The sequence below is a fragment of the Panthera pardus genome, unplaced genomic scaffold, assembly GCF_024362965.1.
Source record: "Panthera pardus isolate Hobbes unplaced genomic scaffold, ASM2436296v1 HiC_scaffold_20, whole genome shotgun sequence".
NCBI classification, from domain to species: domain Eukaryota; kingdom Metazoa; phylum Chordata; class Mammalia; order Carnivora; family Felidae; genus Panthera; species Panthera pardus.
This window is the reverse complement of record NW_026526766.1, coordinates 60,125,954-60,144,693: the sequence shown is the minus strand read 5'-3', so window position 1 is coordinate 60,144,693 and position 18,740 is coordinate 60,125,954. Positions and strand designations below refer to the sequence as shown.

The 18,740-nt window shown below is 42.5% G+C and overlaps 1 protein-coding gene across 2 annotated transcripts in view; it reads right to left on the bottom strand.

Moving 5' to 3' along the window:
• ANP32B (acidic nuclear phosphoprotein 32 family member B) overlaps positions 1-18,740 on the bottom strand; it is a 24,438-nt gene extending 5,698 nt beyond the window's left edge. The window contains exons 1-3 of one of the 2 annotated variants that reach the window (XM_019454398.2): positions 18,369-18,740; positions 8,981-9,130; positions 5,331-5,453 (exon numbers count right to left, since the gene is read on the bottom strand). In XM_019454398.2, coding sequence (XP_019309943.1) covers positions 5,331-5,453; positions 8,981-9,130; positions 18,369-18,422 — 327 coding nt within the window. In that variant the 5' untranslated portion in view covers positions 18,423-18,740. The remainder of the gene's footprint in view (positions 1-5,330; positions 5,454-8,980; positions 9,131-18,368) is intronic. The other variant, XM_053908121.1, reaches the window with a different exon arrangement.

The following is an 18,740-nucleotide window of genomic DNA, read 5'->3' as shown; positions in this document are numbered from 1 at the left end:
AACAAAACCCATCTCTCAAAGAGGTAAAATTCTAGGCTCTGTTCAGTTAGCTGCTACCGACTTAGTTTTATACTCAGGAAAACATTTCAAGTCCTTTGCAACCTTTATAGTAAGTCACCAGATTTTACCTTCTACAATTTACCTTCTACATCTACCTTCTCAGAGAATGGTCTTTTTCTGGCAGCATTAGTAGTTTTAAGAAAAATAAATTTGAAAAAATATTTAAACTAGATCTTTTCACTGTGTGAGACAAATCAAACAGGTTCAATAAATTTGGTTCAAAACTTAAGTTTTAACATCTAAGTAACCCAATAGTCAGTAAGAACTTGATGGATATCAAGCCTAGTCTTCAAAGCTCTGGGGTGACAGGATGGGAAAAAAATTCACTCAATCAATCAATTCAATCTTAAGGTAGTTGAGATTTCTATTCGAAGACACAGATGTGAAACACTAGAGAACGGAATATAATAAAGCACAAAGTGTAGTGATACGGTTACTCTCCAGGAAGAGAGGAGGCAGTACAGGCTGGGGAAAGGGTGGGGGCACTCAGAGTTGAAACTTCAGGAGAGGAACATTACTCTTTTTTAATTTGGGGGGAGGCGGGGAGATCAATACTATTACCAGAGCTTTCTGATATACAATTCTTCTGATTTTACCATACCCTGAAATTTTGTGGCAATACCTCATTTGTTTAGAACTTTGTCTTCTATCTGAAACACAAAATAGTTGAGCTTTAAAGCTTGGGCCAAGGAAAGTGCTCTGAGTAGCCAAAGTAGATAAGAAACTGTCCATTTGTTTTACTCAGAGATTCATTTGTTATTACAACTGTGTACTAGTATTTCTATCCCAGCTCTACTAAGTTGTGACTCAAGGTGAAAGAAGACATTGGGAGGGCAGAGGTAGTATATTACAGGCAAGTAAGGAAAGAGCAGCAGAAGTACAGCAGAGCCTCTTAGGAAGGAGAAGAGGGACAAGTGTTTAAAAAGCAAACATAAAACATGAAGCAGCATGTAGCCTGGAGCCCTCTAGAATATGGCCAATAAGCCCGGAGGGCATATGACATACAGCTTCATAAATGTCACTTTTAATGGTTCTGAATCAGGAGAAAAAGCTTGGTATTCTCTGAGAAAGTAGTACTAACACAAAAAAACTAAGAGGATCTCTGTGTAAAGTTGAGTTGGAAAACATAAACATCGTTTGAAGGCTTTGATGTTTTATTGGGAAAACTATTTCAACGTTTACAAGAACCTGGGAAGAAATGTAGATGAAAAAAACCTTGTCATCAGGAGTGGAGGTATCTGACTAATTCTGGAGAGTTACAAAATTATTTAAAAATCTTTGCCCTAAAGCAGGGCTTGGCAAAAGTCAACTGGCCCATCCTGGTCCACTGCCTGTTTTTGTAAAACACGTTTCATTGTAACTCGGCCATGTATTATGTACAGCTTCTTTTGTGCCACAATCATGGCAAAGCTGAGCAGTTGCAACAGAGACTGTATGGCCTCAGAAGCCCAACAGATCTACTACCTGGCCCTGTAGAGGAAAGGGTGGCTGACCCCTGCACTTACAGAATCTTCATCTTCCTGGTCAAAGAGGTTCCTACACGTGTTTTATTTTCACTGAGCAGCCCTTGGGAACAGACAGCCAGGCAGGGAACACCGAACAGGGTTACAGCAACAGGCAAATGCACTCCTCAAAACACCAATGTACGATGATCCAAGAGTTTATGGATCAAATAATGTGCTTATGTAAGTTAGTCCCCTGAGGTCATAAGAAAGCTGTCCCCGAACTTCTAATGACAGGGAGAGCTGCTTTTATGTTGTGTAGCTTTCAGATTAGGTTCCCCACTGGGCAGGCCCTGACCTCCAGAAGCCCAGGTAGGACTTCTTGCCAAAGAGGAAAAAAATGTCGAAATACCGCCCCAGACAACTAGCTGACACACTGGGAACTCTTTTCTCGTCACAAAAAGGTTGACTCTATACCAGCTAAGATATAACCACAAGTAAATTTAGGCAGCTTTCCCAAAGTCTAAAAATTCTTTACTCAAGGAACGAGCCATTCACTTCTCAAGATTATACTCGGGAAATGGATGCATAAAAATACATACAACCCCTAATCTTTAATGTTCTACAGTGCCTCAAGCCCCTTCTCTAATTCCATCTACTATCACAGTAGACAGGCCTCCAAGGCTCACCTATTACTGAAACTCCATGTATCTGTGAGGTTTTTGGCTACTTAAGAAAAGGACCCATTATGAATAATTCAAACATGCCAAACAGTATGCTAGAAAACGAAGTGAAAGCAAATAACAAAATTCCAAGTAATTGTAGTACTCCAGAATTGCTTAAAGTATTAAAATTGTGCTTTAAGGCCCAAAATATACTACCCACAGATTATTCAGGACCCCAATGTAAATGTGTAAATACTGCTAAAAAACAAAAACAAAAAAGAAACCCAAAAATCAGAATGCTACCATACCAGAAATTTGGCCTAAAACTAATAGGCTAGCCATAATAAACATTAAACATTTTATTAACAATAATTTTGCTTGCCTTCTTAGAATTTAGAAGGGCTTTGGGGGATGGTTTGGATGGCCCAGGTCTCTTAAAAAAGGTGTCCAAGGAAGTTTGAATTGATGCCTTCTTTGTCTCTCGATTAATGTCCCTGTAGCAAGCAGAGGCATTCACAATCATTGCATTGACTGTAAGAACTGGGCTCAAAGTAGACGGTGTTCAAAATGTACGTGGTTAATGAGGATGAGGATGGTGTTTTTCCCATTGAAGAAAACTTTCAGAAGACAAAATGGACCCAACATTCCCCCCCTTCACCTTCTCCTACAGCTTTTTTTTTTTATTCCGGGATATAACTTCCGGAGACCTACCCTAACACCCCTAGGAATGTGAACAGCAAGTTCAGGAGAATGGCAGGAGCCCAGGCTTTTCCACGCAGGGTGTGCAGCACTGTGGCTCTGTCACTGGCTAGCCAAGTGTGTGACTCTGGACAAGGGATTCAGACTCTCCCAAGCCTCAGCTTCCTCATATGTAAAATGAGGGCCATGTTATTTCTATTCTATTTGTAGAAATATTTTTTGAGGAATACTAATGAGACAACACACATAAAGCATCTACTACAGTGTATGATACGTAACAGATCCTCTAGAAACGGTAAATACAATTATGATTATTTCTCATTCTTCACTGTCCTTGGGGACTGAGACTTTCACAACCACCAAATGGCCCTCATTCATCAATGACCAGGTCAGAACGCCCAAGAAAACAAATCCCATACAAGGTTTGCTTCTGCTCTGCCTCTGTGTGCTAGGACACTGACAAAGGCTTCTGGTGAAACATCAAAGAGGACTCGGGTTGGCATAAGAATTAGGCAACAGCCAGTCATCCAGCATGAGAAGGTACTGTGTGGCACTCTGTTCTAGAAAAAAGGTGTTCTTACGCTCACAATGACTGTGAATCGATAGGCCTATCATTGACACATAAACAATAAAGGCTTGGTGTAGCCTGTCAACTGGGAGACACCAGCACTTACTTTAGTACTCCTGTTGGAATTCCCAGTTTAAGGTCAATTTGGGTATGAAATAAATTTGTAGGTAAAAAGAATAGGTCCCAAAGGCAGTGGAAAGAATGGCAGAGTTGGATTTGAATCGCTAGATATGTGGCCACTGAGTAATTATTTAAACTCTCTAAACTTGGTTTCCTCATCTCTAAAAGAGGTACAGCTCTTCTCTTTTCTCTGGGTTCTAGGAGGACACATTGGGCAAATGTTAATGTCCTCGAATACAGCAAAACTCAATAAATGTTTGCTTAAATATTGGAAATGGGGATTGGTTTGGAGGAAAAGAATAGAACCAGTAAAAAAGGAAGGAGCCCAAGTACCTGGGGTGTACCTATAACAGAAAAGGGGATAAAATTCATGAAGCAAAGCTAAGAAACAGGCTCCTAACATTTGAGAAATATGAGCTAAATGTGGTCCACTTAATGAAACATAAAAATAAAGGGACTCAATAAAAGGCAATTTAGCCTACATTGGAGTAGAGCCTTAATTATTGATTAGAAGGGAAAAGATGCTGTAATTCTGGCAGGAAATCCTTTGTTAGAAGAAGTCACAACTTAACTACCTTCCCTTCCTTGAAATACTAATAAAGCATTCTGTACAAGTGATGTGCAACCCAAGTATTTTAATGTATTGTGACATCAGAACTGAAAGAGATAGTAGAGAAAGATGCCTTATCCTCTTGGGTTCTGCTCTTCCAGATCTTGAGACACCTCCTATATGCTTACATAAACCTCTTCCAATTAACATTTGTAAGGTTGAGTCAAATGGAAACACTTGACTTTATGTATACGTAAAAACAGTAAGAAGCCACAGGCTTCTTTGGATAGTATGAAACAAGCTGGAGTTCCATTAGGCATATTAAAATGGAATTCTGTATATATGCCAAATTTACAGAATATCATATTTAGAGAAATCAGTCACTTAACAATCTTAAATTCATAGAAATTTCCAGGTGGCAGCCAAACAGAACAGCTTGGGAGGCTGCCCCATACCTTGCATTAACCTCTCTCTCCAGCTTTTTTGGCCTACAATCTCCACATGGACTGGACCCCCATTAGTACAGCTTCCCAACTTACAAAGCGGAGTTAAGCATATTACCTTATTTTATTCTCAGAACTTCTAAGTAAGGTAAGGCAGAGATTATTAGCCTTCCTGCTTCATAAGTGAGGAAACTGAGGCCCAGGGAGAAGAAGCAATTTGCCCAAGGTCACACAGCGAGCCTGCAACCTAACTGGCACTTAAACTTATCTTTTCATAGCTTATCCTAGTATGTAAGACTGAGGAGGATTTTGCGGTTCCCATGCAAAACTTTAGCCAACAGCAATCCAGCTGGGGCACAAAATCAATTAGAAGACCTAAAACTTACTGGAGCTGTCCTTGGACTGTTCCACCTACAACTCAGATATGCCACCAGTATGAATAGCTTTTTCTATAAAAGTATAACAGTATAGAATAGCCTGGCCAGTCTGGGGGGGAAAAAATTAAATGTTTAAGGCTATGGTCAATATATGAAACTCAAAAAAGACAAAAAAGAAAAGAATTCCCCTGTGAAAGGACACCAGCGCAGTATCAGGTAGGGAGAGCAAAGCCATAGAACACAGAACTAGAAAGGCCCTGATCTTTAAAACTTCTCTAGAAAGTATTATAGTAAGAACCACCACTTTCTTGATCAATTACTATTTCCAAGCATTTCCCTCAGTATAAAGAAATATGAAAATGAAAATGACCAATAAGTCCTGGTTTCCAAATTCTCACATACTTACCAAAGGTTCCAAGGTGCTGATATCTTTCAGCTTATTTCCACTTAAGTTTAGATGTGTGAGATTTGGAAGTTTTTCTGCTAACATGTCCAGACCTCCAAAGATTCTATTGTCACTGAGCTCAAGCTGCAAGAGAATATACAATATACACACAAATACACACAGAGAAACACTTTTAAATACCAAATACAGTTTTTAAATATTTATCAAGATCAAATAATCTCTGTTCCTACCAGGGCATGTTTGTTCGCTCTATTTGATTAAACACAGATAAATAGTTTATAGATTCCAAGAGCATTTCAGGGGAAGAGGAGAAACAGGATGGATAAGAAGAGCTGTGTTAGAAGTTAAGAGTTCCTTAACCAGTTGCTAATTGTAATAGTTTGCTCAAGATCTGGCTCCTAATATCAGTGAATCCATTTTCTAACCTAAAAAGTGGGTCAAAGCAAATTAGAATTCTTTGAGAAGTTGTAATACTCTATACCTGCCAGGAAGGGTAAATGGTCTGTGCATTCTAAGCAGCTTATTCCCTGTGCCAAACAAAGCTCACTATGGCGACTCGAAACCTAATTTGGTCTGTAGAGTTCTGACACATTGTAGGGTTCTATACCTGGAAGCCACCAGGGAATGTTGCTCTGAAGGCTACAGGAGTGGGATAGGCCCCAAAACAAGCCCTTAAAGAAGCTCCATGACCTCAGAAAAGTGAGTGGAGCAACAGCTTCAGGGTTGCCGAAACCAACTCCCCAGAGGCCACTTCTTGCATAAAGCCGCACTAGCCTTTATAAGAACCTACTCTTATTTCTTAGCTGCAGGTCAAGTAGCACAGCAAGCCGTGTGCCAATGAAGAAAGAGCCTTCACCAAGGAATCAGAATGGGAAGTGAAAGAAATTGGAGCCTGGAAAAGTTAGACAGTTGAGAGCATATAATTCAAACTCTTCAGTTTGCAGATGAGAAAACTTAGGCTATACAACTGGTTTCAATTCTCTATTTTAAGTGCCAACGACAACGGTAACCGCATCTAACTCTTACACGGTACCTAAGTGCCAGGCAATGTTTGAAGCACTAGAGATACACGAACTCATTTACTTTTACTAACCCTATGGGGTAGGGTAGAATTATTACCCGCATTTACAGATGAGGAAAAATGAACTACAAAGACGACTCTAAAACTTGGCCAAGATCACAAAGTAGCTCTGGTGGTGACTGAGGATTCTGAAGCCAGGCAGGCTAGCTTCAGAAGACTTTGCCTTTCCCACCATGTTACGTGCAAAGAATAGCATGAAAACTTCATGTAATTTGGTCTTTGGCATGCTATGAAATAAACTACATGATGCAGAACAGAGAACTTTTAAAAACTTCAATATTTGTTGGAAGAATGACTTTAAATGACAACTCAAGTCTTCAACAACTTAGGTGTTATTAAATATTTCAGAAGATGAAACTGCAACATTTCAAAAACATTTCTTCCTTCCCATGGGTTATTCCAGTCAAATTATCTAGTCATGGTCTAGATTTAAAAATACAAGTCTATAATCAACAAAGACTCAAGTGTTAGCTTTACTGAGATTTTAGTAAATCAAAACAAAGAGACCATTTCTCTTGGTTAGTTGGAATATCACACATTATGTAATGTTCGTATCCTTTCAACATGACTATCTTAGGAAGCAGAGAAACAAGGCAATCTGCCAAAGCATTTAGTGACATGTTTATTTTGAAATGAAATCAATGTGTAAATTTAGGAAACCTGTGACATTCGTACAACAAAATTTCTTTCAGAACCTGTTTCTTGTTAAAAAATAATCTGTGCTCTAGGACAGAAAGAAAATAAGGTCTGTATCAGTTGTGAGAACATCTTATCTGCCTTTAAGTTTGATTTGTAGGATCTCTCCATTCCTCCCTAACTCTGCAAGGAAGTGATTAACAAGACTTCAGAAGAATTTGATAAAGCCTATATAGATGGTCACTGATTCACTCCTCTTCTGAGTTAAGTCTGACAGCACACAGACCACAGTACATCAGGAAAATGTACCAGGATGCTAGGAAAACAACACAAAATACACACTAGAATCATACTAGCATCAAGTTTATGTAGATACATGCCAGAAAGCCACCAGTTGTTTAATGGGCTAATCAGAGCTCCCAATGTCACCAATAACCATGTAAATATAAAAAGATTATACTTGAACCTTTCAAGTAGATGCTTAACAGAAGAAAGGGAACTATTTACCAATTTAAATATAACATGATTATTCTTCCTGATAGGAAGCTAAGTTACCTGAAACTCATGAGGACTGCCTGAACATTTATTACCTAACTAAGGCAAATAAGTAAACATTTTCTGGTTTTTAATTCATATACTTAAACCAAAACAAGTTCCTCTCAGGACTCAAACAGACTACAGGAACAGCCTATTTGCATTTTGTCTAATTCTGATTCCAGACTTCAATGTGTACTTTTGGATGACAGTTCTGCTTAAAATCCCTAATAACGTGAACACCGAAACAGTGGAAAATTCTGCAATATTTATGTGACCACGTATCTTTTATTATATAATAGAAAAAGCATGGTTTAGGAAATAGGAGATACGGATTCTAGTTTTGGCTCTAGTACAAACCTCTTTTGTAGGTGGCTTTAGGCAAATTACTATACCTTTCTGGGTCTATTGCTATGCTTATAAAATAAGGGACTAGAAGAGCAAAGTTTCTTCCAGTTTTAACATTCTGGAGCTCAGTGACAGTTACATAGGTAAGGACATGAGAAAACATTTTCCTTGAGGGTTTTTTATTGGTAGTTGGGGGGGGTCTGATTGGTTTATAATTAGACCAATAAAATATGAACAATGAGCCATCAATTAGGATAGGGAAATACAGTAGCTTCATTACAGTGATTTCCTGCAGTCACGACACATTTTATTTTTTTAAATTAATTTTTTTTTTCTGAAGGAGAGAAAGAGAAAAAGAGTGCAAATGTGCTCGTGCAAGCAGGGCACACACACACACACACACACAGAGAGGGAATCCCAACCAGGCTCTGCACTGTTGGCACAAAGCCCGATGTGGAGCTCGAACCCATGAACTGAGCCCAAATCAAGAGTCAGATGCTTAACTGAGCCACCCAGGTGCACCTAATCACAACACATTTTAAACTTTCTTTCTAATCATTAAGAATTCGTAATGGGTTTGAATTATCATAGATTACAAATCTGAAGTCTTTACTGAAACTCACCCTTAATCAACAAACAAAACATGAAGAGAGGCCCCTGTGTCCTAAATCAGAGCATACTAAGAAAAAACACATAGCTAACATATCAACAAATTTATAGCAATTAATTAGTAACTTATTCACAAAATAATTATTCTTCATAACTATTTATTGATCATCCAACATGTATTATTTCCAAACATCACAGCAATTCTGTAAGGTCAGGTGGTAGCACCAGTTTACAGGTGAGGAAATTGAGCCTTAGAGAGATTAAGTAACCTGCAGAAGATTACCCATCAGGGAAATGATAGAGCTGGAATTCAATCCCAGATATGCCCAGTTCCAAAGGCCATGTGCTTTCTGCTACACTAAATGCTTCCTTACAAGTAAAATCACCTATGTTTCCCTTCTCATAATGTTCTCTCTTTTATTGCTGAAGAAAAAGTACTTACCTTTTTCAATTTAGGTAGTTTGGGGAGATTTGAAACTGAAATCAAGCCTACATTTATTAAACTGAGGAACTCTAAGTTCACAAATTCAGCTGTTAAGCCCTCAATTTTCCCATCATTTGATTTGCAATTGTCCAGAACAAGTTCTCGAACCTGTGAATGACAAAGGGGAAAAAAGAAAAAAACAAAACAAAACCAAGCTTTCAAAAACATACATAAAACAAAGAACAAAGCAAAAACTACAACCATAAACACGGAGCAAAAACACCCACATACAGGGGCAGCCTCTACTTAAACCAAGATCACAGTTATAAATAAATGAAAAATGATTAAGCCTTTAGTAACAATATACTACTAGATATCAAGGATGGAATGTTACACCACGGTATAAAAAAGATTTAAACGCTTTACTTTCCAGAGACAGAAACTACAGTTCTTAAGATACAGGTGAAGAAACTATTATCTCCCTCATTCCTTTTCCCAAGTCTATTCTCCCAAGGCACGGCTTTAACTATAAATGCAGAGAAGACCACCCCACCCCTTCCAGGGCTGAGTCTCCCTCAACGCCCAGGAGATGGACACAGGAAAAGAGGAAACATTTACTTTTCCCAACAAGATTGCTAAGAGATTTTGGCAACACGTTTCTGCATTATACATTTACTCATCTTTACTAAGGTTATCTTGACAATAGAAGGGGTCAAGACACAAGAGGCCTTAATTCAAAACAAAGATCAATTTGGGTTACATGTGATGAAGATATTTCCAGGGGAGAAAACTGTTAAACATTAAATTAGATTTTTCAGGCCATAAAATCTCCTTTGTGGATCCTGAAATTCAGAATTCCAATCCGTCCAAGGGTATCATATCTGAAGATTTTAGTTTGTTTGTTTGTTTGTTTATTTAAACTCTAAGCCCAACATGGGGCTTGAAGTCACGACCCTGAGATCAAGGGTTGCATGCTCTATTGACTCAGCCAGCCAGGTGCCCCATGATTTTAAATACTGATCAATTAATAAACAGTCTGTGAATATCTACCATGATAATCCCTATTCCATTCCTGTTCTGTGGTTGACTCTGAAACTTGCAACTTTTAACACATTTTGGTCAATTTACAGTGATGCAAATTAGAATTAACGGCAGTAACGGCCAAAGGCATTCTTGTGGTGAATCTACCACGTTTGATAGCATTAATCAAGCAGGTACATGGAAGTAAGATACTCATAGTTCTAAAAAATATGAGCTAGTAATGTCTTCATCCTCCAGTGCAAAATCCAAGGATAGTATTCTGGTAATTGCTATCATTTACAGAGAACTTACTCATTATTCTTTGCACCACAACACCCTCCCCCCATTTACAGAGAAGGAAACAGATTTAGAGTCGTGATACACACAACACCACAACTTCTCACTTGCTTCTTCACTACTTCTCACTACCCTGTCTACTTCCTCCTCATAAGCCCTGGTTTCAGTTAGGATGCATGCAGGCCTATTACACCTTTAAGTCTTTCTTTCCTTCATTCCACATTTCTTCACACATCTCTGCCATTTCCCCCCTTTTTAAGGAAAATAAGCATTTCTGAAAACTTAAGGTGTCAAATGAGGAGAGGTGGGCTCTACAAACATGCCTGAGGTCATATCCTGGCTCTACCACTTACAACCTGTGTGATCTCAGAAGACTCACCTAACCTCTCTGTGTCTCAGGTTCCTCATCTGCAAAGTGAAGATAACAGTACTCACTGCATGGAGTTGCAGAGGAATAGCACCTGGAACATACTGAGTGCTAAAAAAGTAACTTCTGGGGAAAGGGAGTAGAGGTATGACAGGGACCTACCTCTGCTGTTTATTCATATTTGTAATGAGGTTTTTATAAGCATGTATTTTTGTATTAAAAAGTAAAACCAACAAACCATAAAAATAAAGTCAACTGTAATTGCCCACACACCTAATACAGCACTACAACTAAAATGTTCTCACTTGGTTTGGGGGATTTTCTATGACTATCTGACAGAGGATCCAAATTATACAGAGTAACACTTATATGCCAAAAGCCAAATGAGGACGAATTAGATTTAGCCATATTGCTTCCCAGGTCACTGGGTGAAATCACCTTTTGGGTATTTCTTTCAACTGGTTTGTTGAACCAAACAGCAAAATAGGAATCAAGAGGAAGGAACTGGGAGAAAAAAAATGTTAAATGGTTCAAATCTGCAGGTTTAGTTGCTGGATATGAAAGATGGTGGAGGGGAGTTGAGGTTCTGGCTTACAAAAATGGGAGCCATGTAGCTAGATGGAAATAAGCAGGGAATGGCTTTCTGAGGGGTGGATGTAATGAATACCATGAAGGCTACTGAGTTTAAGGTTCCCTTGGGAATGTGGTTTGGAATAGAGGCGGGTTGTCAGTTCTGTATTTGGAGTCATCAGGGCAGAGACCATAGTGGAAGGATGGAATCCCTAAGAAGAAGGCCAACGACAGAACCCTGAGGAACCTGCAAGAAAGACCTAAGAAAAACTGAGAGTGGTACCAATGGTGAAGTATTAGTTTCAAACATGTGTAAAGGCTTATGGAAATAAAGCATGAGAAGTTATTGAAAAAGGACTGAAAAATTAGAAAACAACTTAAAGGCCCATCAACGAGGAACGTATTTCCAAGATACACTGTGGGATGAAAAATGTGCAGAATGGGTATTATCCTTTATGCTATAGACCACACACTTTCTTCTATGTACAGAAAATCTCTCAGGAAGAGAAACTGAGTGGTGGGGAGACCTTGCTCTACATAACCTTATTTAGCATTTCAGTGGTGATAATGTTAACTTATTACAAGTATAACAATTTTAAAAGTCATTGTTAGACTTCAAGTTTCATGATGGGCAGGGTGATGTCTACTTTAGTTACCACTATATCTCAGTATGAGAAAGAGTTTTCACAACTGTTAAATGAGGAAAACTGGTCACAGGCTTGTCAGAGTACTGTATTGGGATTTGTGTCAGGATTGTAGGGGATTGAGTAGATGATACAATAGAAAACTTGGATATAAAGAGAACCTCTTTCTGATCACAAGCATAATCACATCAATGCAAGTAATATTTATGTTTGTCACTATGAAGATTTTGGTATATTAGTTCAGCCTCTTTGTATATTTCAAATGTAGTGAGATAAAACTCTATTACTTAGCTTATTTTAACAACTCTGAATATTTTTTAAATGACTAAAAACATTAGAGTATATGGATGTACCAAAAATTACTTACAATCCTCCCTGTTGAATGTATTTCTAATTTTCCCTATCATAATAATGGCACAATACCTTCGTGTAAAATTTCTTTTGTAATTAGGATTCTCTCCTCACAATCTGTTGCTAGATGAAAGAATACAGACATTCAAGTCTCTGTTACTGAGTTCTGAGTTCCTAACTTAAAATGGCAACCAACCCATCTGTTAAATACTTTAAGTATTTAAACATATATCCAGGTATTTAAACATATATCCAGAATGTGACCTTTCTGGATATATGAAAATTTTAGGTATTTGCATTTATTTATCTTTTGCTCAAGGATACTGTTTTTACCCTAAGTGAGAAAAAAAATAACTCAAAAGAAGCATGGACAAAAAACAGACAAGCCATAAAAAATACAAATCACATTAAAAAACTGATGTTCAACAATAAATACGTATTAAAAATGAGATCATTCTACTCTTGTTGGAGGCAGGGAGCTCTTCCTACAGAGGTCAGGATGGATACAGGTATAGGGGAGTTTCTAAGCGGGAGAGCAAGAAGTTCAGGGAATGCACACTGGAATCCTTTAATTTTCTCCGTGAGTAGAAGGTAACAGAATTTACTGGGGGGGAGTAGGGCAGAGGATTGTATGGCTCAGCAGAGAAGGCATGCCCCTTGACCTTTCCAGGAAGCTGAAGATGTAGTAAAGCATGCTATCTGCTAGAACAGAGCACCACAGGCACAGTAGGAGGATCAGCCACTGAGGAATATGTACAGAGCAGAGTGGGAATTACTGGAGAAAGCAGAGGCCACAGGAGGGTTCCACTTGGGGCTGTGCCCAGGATAATAGGTCTGGAAAGTCAACCCTCAGCAGCCTTCCCCCAGCCCGTTTAAAGTTCTAAACAAGAGCACGGCAAAGGGTGTCGGCTCTCAGGCATGGGGTCAGCAGCATTTGAGAAAACTAAGCCTCCTCCACCTCTACACCTTGACTATGAAGGGATCCTGACTCACTTGCAAGGGAGATAACAACTGCAGAAGAGGGGGCAGTGGGTAGGGAGTTGGGGATAGATAATCCCGTGACCTCTCAATAAATGAGGGATTCTAATCAAGAAAAGAATGGTCCCAGCTTCTCCTTTGGATGTTCCAAATCCTCCCAGAGCTACTATCTAAGGAGGTAAGGATGGGCAGGCACTTGTACATTTGTGTGTACAAGTCAGGGAGCTGTTTGGTCCAAGATGAAGTTAACTGGACTTCTGCTTGAAGATGGATGGGACTTTTAAGGCCAATTCACTCATCAGCACCATTTTCTAATTAAACTATATATATTTTTTCCAAACATGAATTCAGGATAAACACTTAAAGTAATCCATATTATTTCCTATTTAACTCGTGTTTTTGTTTCCTGCAACTATCGGTAAAACAGTACTGTTTTCTAATACTTTTTCACTGAAAAATCTGAACTATACTGTAGCCAAGTTATGGCGATTGGTGCTAGGGGTCACAGAGAAAAATCAAGCAATTTTCCTTTCACCCTCTCCAACTTGCTCTCACTTCCCGTTCTCCTGGCTACTTAAAAACAAAACAAAACAAAACAAAACCTACCTGGTTTAAATTGCTTGGGTGATCTTCCCCAGTTATAAGTTAGGAGGGGGAAACATGGAAGAATTAGAGTTACCAATTCTTTTAATTAGAAAAGTAATACATGGTTATTGCAGAAAATGAAATCATCCAAAAATGTAGAATAAGTAACTTCTGTCATCCTTGCCAATTTCCATTCTTCTGAGTTAACCAATGTTCAAACCTTTTTCCTTACCATTATTTTAAAATAATGTTTTCAAAATGACAGAACAAATTTAGATCAGTGGTTCTCAGCTGTGTTTAGGTGACAGAACTGTCAACATGAGAGAAGGAAACACTCATATCCTATTGGTGGGTAGGTAAAGAAATGAACCATTCTAAACAGCAATTTGACAGAAGATTCACATTACAAGAAGTTCATTTCAGTACTATTTAAAATGGCAAAAACCCTTCTAACCACCCCATAAGTTATGATCCATGCAGACATTAACAATAAGACTGTAAAATAATAATGACAGAGAGATAAAAAAGCTTACTCTATTTATGTAATAAGATAATATATGCATTAACAGAATTTGACTTTGGAAAAAAGTAGACATTCTGGTAGACCATACACCAGAATGTCTAGATAAAAATCTCACACACACCTGCCCACCCTATTTTATTTCTGTTTATCCATATCCAGGATTTTTGGCTTATCTGTATCTAATTTTTTCTTCAATTTAGATTACTTATAAAGTGAAAAAAAAAAACCCAACAATTAGTTGGCTATGCAACCAATCAGAATACCCCATTGTGCTCAAAATTACATTAATAGACACAAGATGGCAAAAGTTGGGGAAAAAATTTTAAAAGGCATAAAAGTGGGGAAACCGGAGATGTGTCTCTTAAGGAAAGACAATTCTTATGATGGGTGAGAAGTGCCTAGTCTTCGCACACAGCCCACCAGGGTCCCACATGGACATCCACTGTGAACCACAGAACTGCTGGGCTTTCTAACTTTGAATGGAAAACTCAAAAACAGCTAACATCAAGGCTAAGTGTGCTGGAAAAGAGTGTCATGTTTGGTGTAATGGAAGGATGAGAGCCTCACATAAAGAACACATATTTTTTCCCATTTTAGAATATAACTAAATTACATCTCACTATTGAATGCCAGTGTCTCATTTCACATCTGAAAATACCAATTTAAGTAGTGTATACGGTATGTTCCAGCACTGCACAATTTGCTCTCAGTGAAGTAACTGACAATACAAATATTTTGCATAAAGTATTTCTTACCTTCGCCTATAGTTTTAAATGGTGATCTCCATTCTTTATGTAGATGATTTTTAAATGCCATCTTAGGCCATTTTTTCCACTATGAAAACACACCTGATGTGAAGAGCTCTTTTGGTCTTAGAAAAAAACCGAATTATACATTTCTTTGCAAGCACCCTCTTAAAGAAATGTCCATACTTGTTTTAAGGAATAAGGATATGGTAATAGGTGAACTAAACCTATTATCTTGGTCTCATGTATTCTGGCAAGGAACCTAAGAAGGTAAAAGTGTTACCAGGGTCATACTCAAACCTCAAAAAAAAAAAAAAAAACCAAAAAAAACAGCCATGGGCACAATAAAAGCCCATCTGGTCTAAACAAAGAAAAAAAAATGTGATTAAACCTTCATCCTCCTCAAAGTCTTAGTTCTCATTTGATGATTTTAAGGTCAACCATGGGATGCATATATGCATTTAAGAGCTCCTGTCCATATTATACATTCAGTGAAGAAAGGGTTCTTTTTCTTTTCCCAAATGACAAGGGTCCCAGAGGCCAAGTCTGCTCTGTAACTGCTGGCCCCACAACAAACATAAATAGCCATGTGACTGAGTTTGGTTTTAAAGGAGTCATCTTCAAACTTTTCATTTGCCGCAAGGATGATTCTTTTGCGCAAAACACTGTTTAACTCCTCTTTTAGAATTTCCTTCAAAATCCACTGCATTTTTTTCCTGAAAAGCCTCCAGTTTAAGGTCAAAGCTTTCCTTTCTTAAGAACCTGACTCCTGCTGTCTCTGTCTCCTCCTCAGGTTCCCTAGGGCAGCCTTTCTTTGCCTATCCCCCAACCTTGGCAGGCTCCCAGGATGCTCCCAAAGCCCCTAAATCGCACCAGTGCAATAGGCGCCACCGGGTTCTGAGGCTTCAGAGTGGAGGAGGCTGCTCTCTACTTCACCCTGCTTTTCCAGGCCCTGCCATAATGCTGGTACTCAAATATTTATTTAATAAACCAGTGGACTGCTGTAGGCTAGCTAGTCCTGTCCAATACAGTAGCCACTGATCACCTGCTGCTTTTGAACCCTTGAAATGTGGACAGTGCCAAAGATAAACTGACTTTTAACGTTGATGAAACAATCACATGACTCTGACCTGTCTTTGGCAAGAGTGTAAGGCCTAAGAGGATTACCTGAAAAGTTAAAACCTGCACCTATATACCCATTTCTAAGAAGTAACATATTAGATATCGCATAGGAAAAAATTCCATATAGTGGGAACATCATCCCAGCTGTGCTTCCCCTGATGGGAAGAACACTGCTCTTACTTTAGTTTACTACTTTAACAGCACTTTAGTTTGCGGACAAAGAATTCAAATTCCAGATTTTAAAGCGCTTTGAAGTCCCATGTGCATACTTTTAGAAATGTTGGCTAAATCTACTACACATTGCACTGACGTGCAGCTACGCAGTAATAACGCAAAGGTATGAAATTAACAACTCAAAATGGGAACACCACTCTTCAAGTTTTAGGGTGCGAGGAGGCTTAACCGTTCATTACACTAGCACGTGGCCGACACAAAATGTCTGACTGTGGACGGAAGGGACGGCCCTGGTCAAACCTCAACCTTAAAACCCAGAGTGCCGAGCTGAGACGCCCATCTCCCTCAGATCCTCCGGGGACGCTGGGGGGAGGGGGGGCTTGCGGGGCGGCCCGCCCGGTACCCCATTTGTGGGGACACCAGGCAAACCCTGGTTGACGAATTTCCACAAGTTAGCAACTTATTACCCACCGCTACCTGCCTCCACGAAGCGCGCCCATCGCTCGACTAGGATAGGGTGGGAGGACTTCCCCCGGGCTTCCCCAAGGCCAGGGAACGCCACTCACCCGAGGCCCCGGTCTGGCGGAGGCAAGGCCACACCGCGCGGGCGCCGGGGAACATGGCCCCGCGCCCGGCCGCCGCGAGGGCAGGAGTGGAGAAGAAAGAGGCGATTCTCAAAGCCCCGCTCGCCGCTCACGCAGCCGCGGCGGCGGGTGCCGGCCTCCCTGGAGCACGTGCGGGGGCAGAGGCCGCCGGGACTGCGCGGCCCACGAACCCAGCCGAGGCCCGCCAGTACCCCCGCTGTCTAGCCCAGGCGGAGGCGGCCGCCTGGCGTTGCCCTTTTAAGAACGGGGGAGGGGGACGGCAGCGCGCCCGAGAGGAGTCGAGCTGGAGGAGTCGGCTGCGGCCAGAGCGCGCGGCTCCCGCCAGTACGAGCCGAGCCCCGGCGAAGCGGGCGCAAAACAAACCACGGTCTGGGCCCGGGAGCAGCGGCTCGAACCCACAGGCCGGTGTACGCAGCGGAGGGAGACGGGCGCCCGCCAACATGGCGCTGCGTCGGACCGTGGCGCGCCCCGGCTGGCGCGAGGAGCCGCAGCCCGCCCACACCGAGGGGCCAGACTCCGGGCAGGGGCCCCGGGCTCCGCCACCGCGGCGCGGAGTAAAGGCAAAGCCGTCGCCGCCGCCACCACGGCTGGCCTGGGCCGAACGGGGCGCGTCCCGGGAGACCGGGAGCGGGGAAGGCCCGGAGGACGAAAGGGGAGCGAAAGAAATGGGGGACAAAGTTTTATTTTTAGGCTTGAAAAATGGCGGGAACCGCGTCCTTTTTTCAAACTTGGCCTCGGGAGGGGCGGCGGTTGCGCCACCTCCGCCGCCCGGCTCGCCCCTCCCCCGCTCCGCGCGCGCGAGGCCGCGCCCGCCCAAGCCCCCCGGACGCGCGAGGGGGCTCCTTGCCCCCCTCGGAGGCCGACAGCCCCCCCCCTCCTCACCCCCACGGCCCCGGCCCTCAGCCCGGCCGGCGCCAACCGTGAGGCCTGACCGGAGAAGTCCCCGCCCCGCCCGAGCCCCTTCCCAGGCCGTCCGGGAGCGCTCGGAGCCCGGGCGGCCGAGCCCCGGCTAGCCGCGCGGCTCCTCGGCAGGCCCGGCCTCCGCCCGGCCGCGCATCCCGGGAGGCTGCAAACATGGCTCCCAGCGTTACACAACCCCCTCCTCCCTCCCTCGCCGCCGGCCACACGCACACGCGCTCCTCCGGGGAAGGACCCCGGCGGGCGAAGAGCTCAAAGTTTGCTTTCCCCCACCCCACTGCCTTCCCCAGACGGCCGCGGGGGCCCGCGGGCGCCAAAGAGTTAATCCCCGCGCGCTCGCTCCCCCCCTCCACGCCCGCCAACCCGCCCGCCTTCCCTGTCCGAGCCCGCGAGCTGCGCCCTTCTACGAGCCGGGGCTGGCGAACCCGCGGCCCGGGCCCCGCAGGTGGCCACCATTACATGCAAGTCATCGGGGGGAGAGGGCGCCCGACGGGGTCTCTGCTTACAGCTGCCGGAGTCCGGTTCCTCAGCTCCAGGTGGATCCTCCTCTTCATGTCCATGTTCCCCTCTTCCCCCCTCTTCAAACTTAACTTTCCGCGGCGGGGGCGGAGGGGGGAGAGGCGTCCCGGCCTGCGCAGCGAGGGCCGTCGGAAGGGGTCTGCTGGCGGCAGAGGCCGGCGGCGCGGTCCCAGGCGGCGGGCGGCGTGCGGGCAGGCGAGCGGAGCCCCCGGAGCCAAGTTACTCACGGGAGCGGAGAGAAACCATGGAGGGAAAAGGGGGCTGGAGCGCAGCGCTGGTCTCACTACCGCCGCCCCCGGCCGCGGCCCCGCACTGCGCTTAAACCGGCGACGCGGCGCGGGCGGCTGCTCGGCTCGACT